The sequence below is a fragment of the Nerophis lumbriciformis genome, linkage group LG02 (genome assembly GCF_033978685.3).
Source record: "Nerophis lumbriciformis linkage group LG02, RoL_Nlum_v2.1, whole genome shotgun sequence".
NCBI classification, from domain to species: Eukaryota; Metazoa; Chordata; class Actinopteri; order Syngnathiformes; family Syngnathidae; genus Nerophis; species Nerophis lumbriciformis.
This window is the reverse complement of record NC_084549.2, coordinates 5,435,722-5,447,592: the sequence shown is the minus strand read 5'-3', so window position 1 is coordinate 5,447,592 and position 11,871 is coordinate 5,435,722. Positions and strand designations below refer to the sequence as shown.

Sequence of the window (11,871 nt, the reverse complement as noted above, 5' to 3'; positions counted from 1 at the left end):
TGGTCGCTTGTACCCGTGATCTTGTCCTTTCGGTCATAACCCAAAGCTCATGACCATAGGTGAGGATGGGAACGTAGATGGAACGGTAAATTGAGAGCTCTGCCTTCCGGCTCAGCTCCTTCTTCACCACAACGGATCGATACAGCGTCCGCATTACTGAAGACGCCGCATCGATCCGCCTGTCGATCTCACGATCCACTCCTCCCTCACTCATGAACAAAAGACTCCGAGGTACTTGAACTTCTCCACTTGGGGCAGGGTCTCCTCCCCAACCCGGGGGCGATTAGTTTTCGGAACAGCGTCGCCATGGTAACAGGAAACGTACCCCACTAAAAGTGCCGCTGTCGCCCTTATCGAGACCTCTCCGACGGTATAAGATATATAGGGGTTGGTTGGTTGGTTCGTCGCTTATTATTCGCGAGAGTCTATCTCTAAGGGAGAACCACACCACCCGGCGGAGGAAACTCATTTTGGCCGCTTGTACCCGTGATCTTGTCCTGTCGGTCATAACCCAAAGCTCATGACTATAGGTGAGGATGGGAACGTAGATGGAAGGGTAAATTGAGAGCTCTGCCTTCCGGCTCAGCTCCTTCTTCACCACAACGGATCGATACAGCGTCCGCATTACTGAAGACGCCGCATCGATCCGCCTGTCGATCTTACGATCCACTCTTCCGTCACTCATGAACAAGACTCCGAGGTACTTGAACTCCTCTACTTGGGGCAGGGTCTCCTCCCCAACCCGGGGGCGATTAGTGCCGCTGTCGCCCTTATCAAAACCTTTGCGACAGTACAAGATATAAAGGGGTTTGTTGGTTGGTTCGTCGCTTATTATTTGCGAGAGTTTATGGGCTGCTTGCATTTCAGCAGGCCCATAATAATAAACTGTGAAGTATGAGCAACAATAATATGGGCTGCTTGCCAGTGGAGTCCTGATTTAGCCGCCTTATCGTGTTCTGGTGTCCGCTGGGAGCAAAGTTCCTGGCAGCGGGTGGTGTGTGCACAGGACGGCAGTGCGATGCGACAATATTTAGAAAGACACGCAACAGCAGGCAGCTAATGAAGTTTAATCTTCCACACGTGTTTTGCATAGACTGACGAGAGTACGAGAAGAAAAGTACAACCAAAAGTCAGCCCTTCTTTCTCTTGGTCTCAGGACGCTAAAAAGAAAACGGGGAACACCGGCGTGCTTCTGGCAGTCCACAAGAAATCCTACGAGTGTCATTGCTGCAGAAAATTGCAGAGAACATGTCGAGCTCTTAAAACAGAGAGCTGTTATTCCGATACATTATTATATGTACGCACGTCAGCGCACATCAAGGTACAAATGAAAGTCGACTAAACTAGCAAACATTCAACTTAGCTTTGCTCAGAAAGCCGACTCCAACATGGGCTCACAAACTTCATTGCTGTCGTTTTGTTCTTTCAGCTCCTCGTCCTTCACCTCGTACTTGGCGCCGTCCGCCCTCTCTGCCGACTCCAGACCTTTCACCTGGAACACGTCCCACTTCTCGGGGATGACGCCTCGGCGGAAGAGCACGGACGCCAGGGAGGAGAAGGACAGGATGGCCGCCACCGCCGAGAGCATGCAGATGGTTCTGATGGGCCAGAGCTGAACGTAGACTCCGTTTTCCAGGGCGCAGCCCGGGAAGCGGATGACGGGCGGGATGCCCAGCAGTGGCTCGCCGCAGAGCACCCTCAGCAGCATGCCCGTCACGCAGCCCAGGACGGCGCCGTAGCCGTTGGACACGGCGAAGAAGAGCACGCACACCAGCTGGGGCAGCATGAGCGTGTAGGTGAGGTCCGAGCGCAGCATCCAGATCATCAGGACGCTGTTGTCCAGGAAGGTGAGGGACGTCCCCGCCAGGCCCACCACCACCACCGACACCCGGATCACCCACTGGACCTCCTGCTGGGACGCCTGCGGGCCACAAGCGCGTCAGGCCGGCCTTTTCCCGCCCCGCTCCCTCCCCCGCCTCACCTGCGTCCTCAGGATGTTCTTGTAGATGTTGGAGGTGAAGATGGAGGCGGCCGACAGCAAGGCGGAGTCGGTGGACGACATGACGGCGGCGGCCACGGCCCCGATGCCCACGATGGAAATGTAGGGCGGGGTGAGGTGCTGCAGGACGATGGGCAGCACCAGACCCGTCTGTCCTCGCTCGAACGGGGACGGAGAACCGTACGACGTCAAGTTCCAGTCTGCGGAGAAGACGTGCTGGTCAGGAGGTTGCTGCGGGACAGGTGCGCCCGACGGGAAGTCACCTGTGGAAGCCGCCGCTGCCCCCAACAGGATGGGGGGGATCCCCAGCGTGGGGACGATGATGGCCGCCGCGAAGCAGGTGATCTTGGCCGTGGAGGACGAGGCGGCCGACAGCGTCCTCTGGTGGAAGTTCTGCAGACCCAAGTTGCCCAAACCCTCAAGTGCACAAGCACAAAAGTTATTATTACTGGTGATATTAACTATTCATATTTATGATGTCATCAAGTTATTATCCAGTTATTACTAGTGATATTCATTATTCATACTTATGATGTCATCCAGTTATTACTAGTGATATTCATTATTCATATTTATGATGTCATCAAGTTATCATTAAGTTATTATCCAGTTATTACTAGTGATATTCAGTATTCATATTTATGATGTCATCAAGTTATTATCCAGTTATTACTAGTGATATTCATTATTCATACTTATGATGTCATCCAGTTATTACTAGTGATATTCATTATTCATATTGATGATGTAATCAAGTTTTTATCCAGTTATTACTAGTGATATTCATTATTCATATTTATGATGTCATCAAGTTATCATCAAGTTATTATCCAGTTATTACTAGTGATATTCATTATTCATACTTATGATGTCATCCAGTTATTACTAGTGATATTCATTATTCATATTTATGATGTCATCCAGTTATTACTAGTGATATTCAGTATTCATATTTATGATGTCATCAAGTTATTATCCAGTTATTACTAGTGATATTCATTATTCATATTTATGATGTCATCAAGTTATCATTAAGTTATTATCCAGTTATTACTAGTGATATTCAGTATTCATATTTATGATGTCATCAAGTTATTATCCAGTTATTACTAGTGATATTCAGTATTCATATTTATGATGTCATCCAGTTATTACTAGTGATATTCATTATTCATATTGATGATGTAATCCAGTTATTATCCAGTTATTACTGGTGATATTCATTATTCATATTTATGATATCATCAAGTTATCATTACGTTATTATCCGGTTATTACTAGTGATATTCATAATTCATATTCATGATGTCATCAGGTTATTATCCAGTTCTTACTAGTGATATTCAGTATTCATATTTATGATGTCATCAAGGTATTATCCAGTTATTACTAGTGATATTCATTATTCATATTTATGATGTCATCAAGTTATTATCCAGTTATTACTAGTGCTATTTAGTATTCATATTTATGATGTCATCAAGTTATCATTAAGTTATTATCCAGTTATTACTAGTGATATTCAGTATTCATATTTATGATGTCATCAAATTATTATCCAGTTATTACTAGTGATATTCATTATTCATATTTATGATATCATCAAGTTATCATTACGTTATTATCCAGTTATTACTAGTGGTATTCATAATTCATATTCATGATGTCATCAGGTTATTATCCAGTTATTACTAGTGATATTCAGTATTCATATTTATGATGTCATCAAATTATTATCCAGTTATTACTAGTGATATTCATTATTCATATTTATGATGTCATCAAGTTATTATCCAGTTATTACTAGTGATATTCAGTATTCATATTTATGATGTCATCAAGTTATTATCCAGTTATTACTAGTGATATTCAGTATTCATATTTATGATGTCATCAAATTATTATCCAGTTATTACTAGTGATATTCATTATTTATATTCATGATGTCATCAAGTTATCATTAAGTTATTATCCAGTTATTACTAGTGATATTCAGTATTCATATTTATGATGTCATCAAGGTATTATCCAGTTATTACTAGCGATATTCATTATTCATATTGATGATGTAATCGAGTTATTATACAGTTATTACTAGCGATATTCATTATTCATATTGATGATGTAATCGAGTTATTATACAGTCATTACTAGTGATATTCACTATTCATATTAATGATGTCATCAAGTTATCATTAAGTTATTATCCAGTTATTACTAGTGATATTCAGTATTCATATTTATGATGTCATCAAGGTATTATCCAGTTATTACTAGTGATATTCAGTATTCATATTTATGATGTCATCAAGTTATTATCCAGTTATTACTAGTGATATTCAGTATTCATATTTATGATGTCATCAATTATTATCCAGTTATTACTAGTGATATTCATTATTCATATTTATGATGTCATCAAGTTATCATTAAGTTATTATCCAGTTATTACTAGTGATATTCAGTATTCATATTTATGATGTCATCAATTATTATCCAGTTATTACTAGTGATATTCAGTATTCATATTTATGATGTCATCAAGTTATCATTAAGTTATTATCCAGTTATTACTAGTGATATTCAGTATTCATATTTATGATGTCATCAAATTATTATCCAGTTATTACTAGTGATATTCATTATTCATATTTATGATATCATCAAGTTATCATTACGTTATTATCCAGTTATTACTAGTGGTATTCATAATTCATATTCATGATGTCATCAGGTTATTATCCAGTTATTACTAGTGATATTCAGTATTCATATTTATGATGTCATCAAATTATTATCCAGTTATTACTAGTGATATTCATTATTCATATTTATGATGTCATCAAGTTATTATCCAGTTATTACTAGTGATATTCAGTATTCATATTTATGATGTCATCAAGTTATTATCCAGTTATTACTAGTGATATTCAGTATTCATATTTATGATGTCATCAAATTATTATCCAGTTATTACTAGTGATATTCATTATTTATATTCATGATGTCATCAAGTTATCATTAAGTTATTATCCAGTTATTACTAGTGATATTCAGTATTCATATTTATGATGTCATCAAGGTATTATCCAGTTATTACTAGCGATATTCATTATTCATATTGATGATGTAATCGAGTTATTATACAGTTATTACTAGCGATATTCATTATTCATATTGATGATGTAATCGAGTTATTATACAGTCATTACTAGTGATATTCACTATTCATATTAATGATGTCATCAAGTTATCATTAAGTTATTATCCAGTTATTACTAGTGATATTCAGTATTCATATTTATGATGTCATCAAGGTATTATCCAGTTATTACTAGTGATATTCAGTATTCATATTTATGATGTCATCAAGTTATTATCCAGTTATTACTAGTGATATTCAGTATTCATATTTATGATGTCATCAATTATTATCCAGTTATTACTAGTGATATTCATTATTCATATTTATGATGTCATCAAGTTATCATTAAGTTATTATCCAGTTATTACTAGTGATATTCAGTATTCATATTTATGATGTCATCAATTATTATCCAGTTATTACTAGTGATATTCAGTATTCATATTTATGATGTCATCAAGTTATCATTAAGTTATTATCCAGTTATTACTAGTGATATTCAGTATTCATATTTATGATGTCATCAAATTATTATCCAGTTATTACTAGTGATATTCATTATTCATATTTATGATGTCATCAAGTTATCATTAAGTTATTATCCGGTTATTACTAGTGATATTCATTATTCATATATATGATGTCATCAAGTTATCATTAAGTTATTATCCAGTTATTACTAGTGATATTCAGTATTCATATTTATGATGTCATCAATTATTATCCAGTTATTACTAGTGATATTCATTATTCATATTTATGATGTCATCAATTATTATCCAGTTATTACTAGTGATATTCATTATTCATATTTATGATGTCATCAAGTTATTATCCAGTTATTACAAGCGATATTCATTATTCATATTGATGATGTAATCGAGTTATTATACAAACATTACCAGTGATATTCACTATTCATATTAATGATGTCATCAAGTTATTATCCAGTTATTCCTAGCGATACTCATTATTCATATTTATGATGTAATGGAGTTATTATAGTCATTACTAGTGATATTCACTATTCTTATTTATGATGTCATCAAGTTATTATCCAGTTATTACTAGTGATATTCAGTATTCATATTTATGATGTCATCAGGTTATTATCCAGTTATTACTATCAATATTCATTATTCATATTGATGATGTAATCGAGTTATTATACAGTCATTACTAGTGATATTCACTATTCTTATTTATGATGTCATCAAGTTAGTATCCAGTTATTACTGGTGATATTCATTATTCATATTTATGATGTCATCAAGTTATTATCCAGTTATTACTGGTGATATTCATTATTCATATTTATGATGTCATCGAGTTATTATCCAGTTATTACTAATGTTGTTACTAATATTTATGTTACCTTCACGTTGTCATCGTGCTAATATCAGTAAAGTTATTATCAAGTTATTACTATTATTCATGTGCCATTCATGGTGTCACGGTGCTCACTAATATCAGTAAAGTTGTTATCAAGTTATTACTAATGTTATGACTATTATTCATGTGACATTCATGGTGTCATCGTGCTCACTAAAATCAAGAAGTTGTCGATCCAGCGCCACACGCGGTCCTCCTCCAAGGTTCCGAGCCAGGGCGGCTGGAAGGTGAAGTTGAAGGCCGTCTTGCTGATGTCCGTCACCGCCGGGCTCATCAGCGCGAAGGGAACACACATCCACTGCGGGACTCAAAGCGTCAACTCACGGCTGACGGCTGACGGCGTGAGAGGAAGAGGACTGACCAGGCTGAGGAAGATGAGCACCAGCTGGATGATGTCAGTGTACGCCACCGAGTACAGACCGCCCAGCAGCGTGTAGGTGATGGCCACCGCCGCCGAGATCCAGATGCTCACTGAGTAGGACAGGTCCAGGATCACGCTCATCGTCACGCCTGGCGCACACACACACACACACACACACACACACACACACACACACACACACACACACACACACACAAGTGTTAAACTCACACGGCGCAGTGAGAAGAATATTAAAAAAATAACTCTCAGGACCGCGAGAAGAACCCCGACTGCTTTTTAGAGGAAGGACAACAAACAAGACGATCACTTTTCCTGCTCGGACACAACGTCAACACAACTTTTGTCCACTCGACACCGTGACACGGCCAGGTAAACATGCAGTGTTGCTCTTGCTGCCACTAGGGGGCGGTCACTCGACGCTACAATAACACGGCACGCGGCTTAGGGGCAGCAGAGGGTGGGTGGAAAACAACACAAGACTGGAAATGTTGTGACAAAATCAACACAAGGCTTAGAAAGTTCTGTCAAAATCAACACAAGACTTAGAAAGTTCTGTCAAAATCAACACAAAACTTAAAAAGTTGTGTCAAAATCAACATAAGACTTACAAAGTTGTGTCAAAATCAACACTAGACTTTAAAAGTTGTGTCAAAATCAACACAAGACTTGACAAATTGTGTCAAAATTAACACAAGACTTAGAAAGCTGTGTCAAAATCAACACAAGACTGGAAAAGTTGTGTCAAAATCAACACAAGACTTAGAAAGTTGTGTCAAAATCAACACAAGACAAAAAGTTCTGTCAAAATCAACACAAGACTGGAAAAGTTGTGTCAAAATCAACACAAGACTTAGAACGTTGTGTCAAAATCACCACAAGACTGGAAAAGTTGTGTCAAAATCAACACAAGACTTAGAACGTTGTGTCAAAATCAACACAAGACTTAAAAAGTTGTGTCAAAATCAACACAAGACTTAAAAAGTTGTGTCAAAATCAACACAAGACTTGACAAATAGTGTCAAAATCAACACAAGACTTAAAAAGTTGTGTCAAAATCAACACAAGACTGGAAAAGTTGTGTCAAAATCAACACAAGAGTTAGAAAGTTGTGTCAAAATCAACACAAGACTGGAAAAGTTGTGTCAAAATCAACAGAAGATTTAGAACGTTGTGTCAAAATCAACACAAGACTTAAAAAGTTGTGTCAAAATCAACAGAAGACTTAGAAAGTTTTGTCAAAATCAACACAAGACTGGTAAAGTTGTGTAAAAATCAACACAAGACTTCGAAAGTTCTGTCAAAATCAACACAAGACTTAGAAAGTTTTGTCAAAATCAACACAAGACTTAAAAAGTTGTGTCAAAATCAACACAAGACTTAAAAAGTTGTGTCAAAATCAACACAAGACATAGGAGGTTGTGTCAAAATCAACACAAGACATAGAAAGTTGTGTTAAAATCAACACAAGACTAGAAAAGTTGTGTCAAAATCAACACAAGACTGGAAAAGTTGTGTCGAAATCAACACAAGACTTAGAAAGTTGTGTCAAAATCAACACAAGACTTAAAAAGTTGTGCCAAAATCAACACAAGACTTAAAAAGTTGTGTCAAAATCAACACAAGACTGGAAAAGTTGTGTCAAAATCAACACAAGACTTAGAAAGTTGTGTCAAAATCAACACAAGACTTGACAAACTGTGTCAAAATCAACACAAGACTTGGAAAGTTGTGTCAAAATCAACACAAGACTTGACAAATTGTACCAAAATCAACAAAAGACTTGAAAAGTTGTGTCAAAATCATCACAAGACTTAAAAAGTTGTGTCAAAAACAACACAAGACTGGAAAAGTTGTGTCAAAATCAACACAAGACTTAGAAAGTTGTGTCAAAATCAACACAAGACTGGAAAAGTTGTGTCAAAATCAACACAAGACTTAGAAAGTTGTGTCAAAATCAACACAAGACTTAAAAAGTTGTGTCAAAATCAACACAAGACTTAGAAAGTTCTGTCAAAATCAACACAAGACTGGAAAAGTTGTGTCAAAATCAACAGAAGACTTAAAAAGTTGTGTCAAAATCAACACTAGACTTTAAAAGTTGTGTCAAAATCAACACAAGACTTAAAAAGTTCTGTCAAAATCAACACAAGACTTAAAAAGTTGTGTCAAAATCAACACAAGACTAGAAAAGTTGTGTCAAAATCAACACAAGACTTTTGAAAAGGTGTGTCAAAATCAACACAAGACTTGACAAATTGTGTCAAAATCAACACAAGACTGGAAAAGTTGTGTCAAAATCAACACAAGACTTAGAAAGTTCTGTCAAAATCAACACAACACTTAGAAGGTTGTGTCAAAATCAACACAAGACTTAGAAAGTTCTGTCAAAATCAACACAAGACTGGAAAAGTTGTGTCAAAATCAACACAAGACTTAAAAAGTTGTGTCAAAATCAACACAAGACTTAGAAAGTTGTGTCAAAATCAACACAAGACTGGAAAAGTTGTGTCAAAATCAACACAAGACTTAGAAGGTTGTGTCAAAATCAACACAAGACTTAGAAAGTTGTGTCAAAATCAACACAAGACTTAGAAAGTTCTGTCAAAATCAACACAAGACTTAAAAAGTTGTGTCAAAATCAACACAAGACTGGAAAAGTTGTGTCAAAATCAACACAAGACTTAGAAAGTTGTGTCAAAATCAACACAAGACTTAAAGAGTTGTGTCAAAATCAACACAAGACTTAAAAAGTTGTGTCAAAATCAACACAAGACTGGAAAACTTGTGTCAAAATCAACACAAGACTTAAAAAGTTGTGTCAAAATCAACACAAGACTGGAAAACTTGTGTCAAAATCAACACAAGAGTTAGAAAGTTGTGTCAAAATCAACACAAGACTTAAAAAGTTGTGTCAAAGTCAACACAAGACTTGAAAAGTTGTGTCAAAATCAACACAAGACTTAAAAAGTTGTGTCAAAATCAACACAAGACTTAGAAAGTTGTGTCAAAATCAACACAAGACTTAAAAAGTTGTGTCAAAGTCAACACAAGACTTGAAACGTTGTGTCAAAATCAACACAAGACTTAAAAAGTTGTGTCAAAGTCAACACAAGACTGGAAAAGTTGTGTCAAAATCAACAAAAGACTTAGAAAGTTGTGTCAAAATCAACACAAGACTTAAAAAGTTGTGTCAAAGTCAACACAAGACTTGAAAAGTTGTGTCAAAATTAACACAAGACTTAGAAAGCTGTGTCAAAATCAACACAAGACTGGAAAAGTTGTGTCAAAATCAACACAAGACTTAGAAAGTTCTGTCAAAATCAACACAAGACTTAGAAAGTTGTGTCAAAATCAACACAAGACTGGAAAAGTTGTGTCAAAATCAACAGAAGACTGGAAAAGTTGTGTCAAAATCAACACAAGACTGGAAAAGTTCTGTCAAAATCAACACAAGACTTAAAAAGTTGTGTCAAAATCAACACAAGACTTAAAAAGTTGTGTCAAAATCAACACAAGACTTAGAAAATTCTGTCAAAATCAACACAAGACTTAAAAAATTGTGTCAAAATCGACCCAAGACTGGAAAAGTTGTGTCAAAATCAACACAAGAGTTAGAAGGTTGTGTCAAAATCAACACAAGACTTAAAAAGTTGTGTCAAAATCAACACAAGACTTAGAAAGTTGTGTCAAAATCAACACAAGACTTAAAAAGTTGTGTCAAAGTCAACACAAGACTGGAAAAGTTGTGTCAAAATCAACAAAAGACTTAGAAAGTTGTGTCAAAATCAACACAAGACTTAAAAAGTTGTGTCAAAGTCAACACAAGACTTGAAAAGTTGTGTCAAAATTAACACAAGACTTAGAAAGCTGTGTCAAAATCAACACAAGACTGGAAAAGTTGTGTCAAAGTCAACACAAGACTTGAAAAGTTGTGTCAAAATTAACACAAGACTTAGAAAGCTGTGTCAAAATCAACACAAGACTTAAAAAGTTGTGTCAAAATCAACACAAGACTTAAAAAGTTGTGTCAAAATCAACACAAGACTTAAAAAGTTGTGTCAAAATCAACACAAGACTGGAAAAGTTGTGTCAAAATCAACACAAGACTTAGAAAGTTGTGTCAAAATCAACACAAGACCTAAAAAGTTGTGTCAAAATCAACACAAGACTTAGAAAGTTGTGTCAAAATCAACACAAGACTGGAAAAGTTGTGTCAAAATCAACACAAGACTTAGAAAGTTGTGTCAAAATCAACACAAGACTTAAAAAGTTCTGTCAAAATCAACACAAGACTTAAAAAGTTGTGTCAAAATCAACACAAGACTTAAAAAGTTGTGTCAAAATCAACACAAGACTGGAAAAGTTGTGTCAAAATCAACACAAGACTTAGAAAGTTGTGTCAAAATCAACACAAGACTTAAAAAGTTGTGTCAAAATCAACACAAGACTTAGAAAGTTGTGTCAAAATCAACACAAGACTGGAAAAGTTGTGTCAAAATCAACACAAGACTTAGAAAGTTGTGTCAAAATCAACACAAGACTGGAAAAGTTGTGTCAAAATCAACACAAGACTGGAAACGTTGTGTCGAAATCAACACAAGACTTAAAAAGTTGTGTCAAAATCAACACAAGACTGGAAAAGTTGTGTCAAAATCAACACAAGACTTAGAAAGTTCTGTCAAAATCAACACAAGACTTAGAAAGTTCTGTCAAAATCAACACAAGACTGGAAAAGTTGTGTCAAAATCAACACAAGACTTAGAAAGTTGTGTCAAAATCAACACAAGACTGGAAAAGTTGTGTCAAAATCAACACAAGACTGGAAAAGTTGTGTCAAAATCAACACAAGACTTGACAAATTGTGTCAAAATTAACACAAAACTTAAAAAGTTGTGTCAAAATCAACACAAGACTTAGAAAGTTGTGTCAAAATCAACACAAGACTTAGAAAGT

General features: G+C 36.0%; 1 protein-coding gene across 2 annotated transcripts in view; it reads right to left on the bottom strand.

The window, feature by feature from the left end:
* Nucleotides 1-951: 951 nt before the first annotated feature.
* Nucleotides 952-11,871, bottom strand: part of LOC133578677 (high-affinity choline transporter 1-like) — a 32,072-nt gene continuing 21,152 nt past the window's right edge. The window contains exons 4-8 of one of the 2 annotated variants that reach the window (XM_061933168.1): nt 6,898-7,046; nt 6,691-6,834; nt 2,263-2,416; nt 1,982-2,199; nt 952-1,921 (exon numbers count right to left, since the gene is read on the bottom strand). In XM_061933168.1, the coding sequence (XP_061789152.1) occupies nt 1,370-1,921; nt 1,982-2,199; nt 2,263-2,416; nt 6,691-6,834; nt 6,898-7,046 (1,217 nt within the window). In that variant the 3' untranslated portion in view covers nt 952-1,369. The remainder of the gene's footprint in view (nt 1,922-1,981; nt 2,200-2,262; nt 2,417-6,690; nt 6,835-6,897; nt 7,047-11,871) is intronic. The other variant, XM_061933244.2, reaches the window with a different exon arrangement.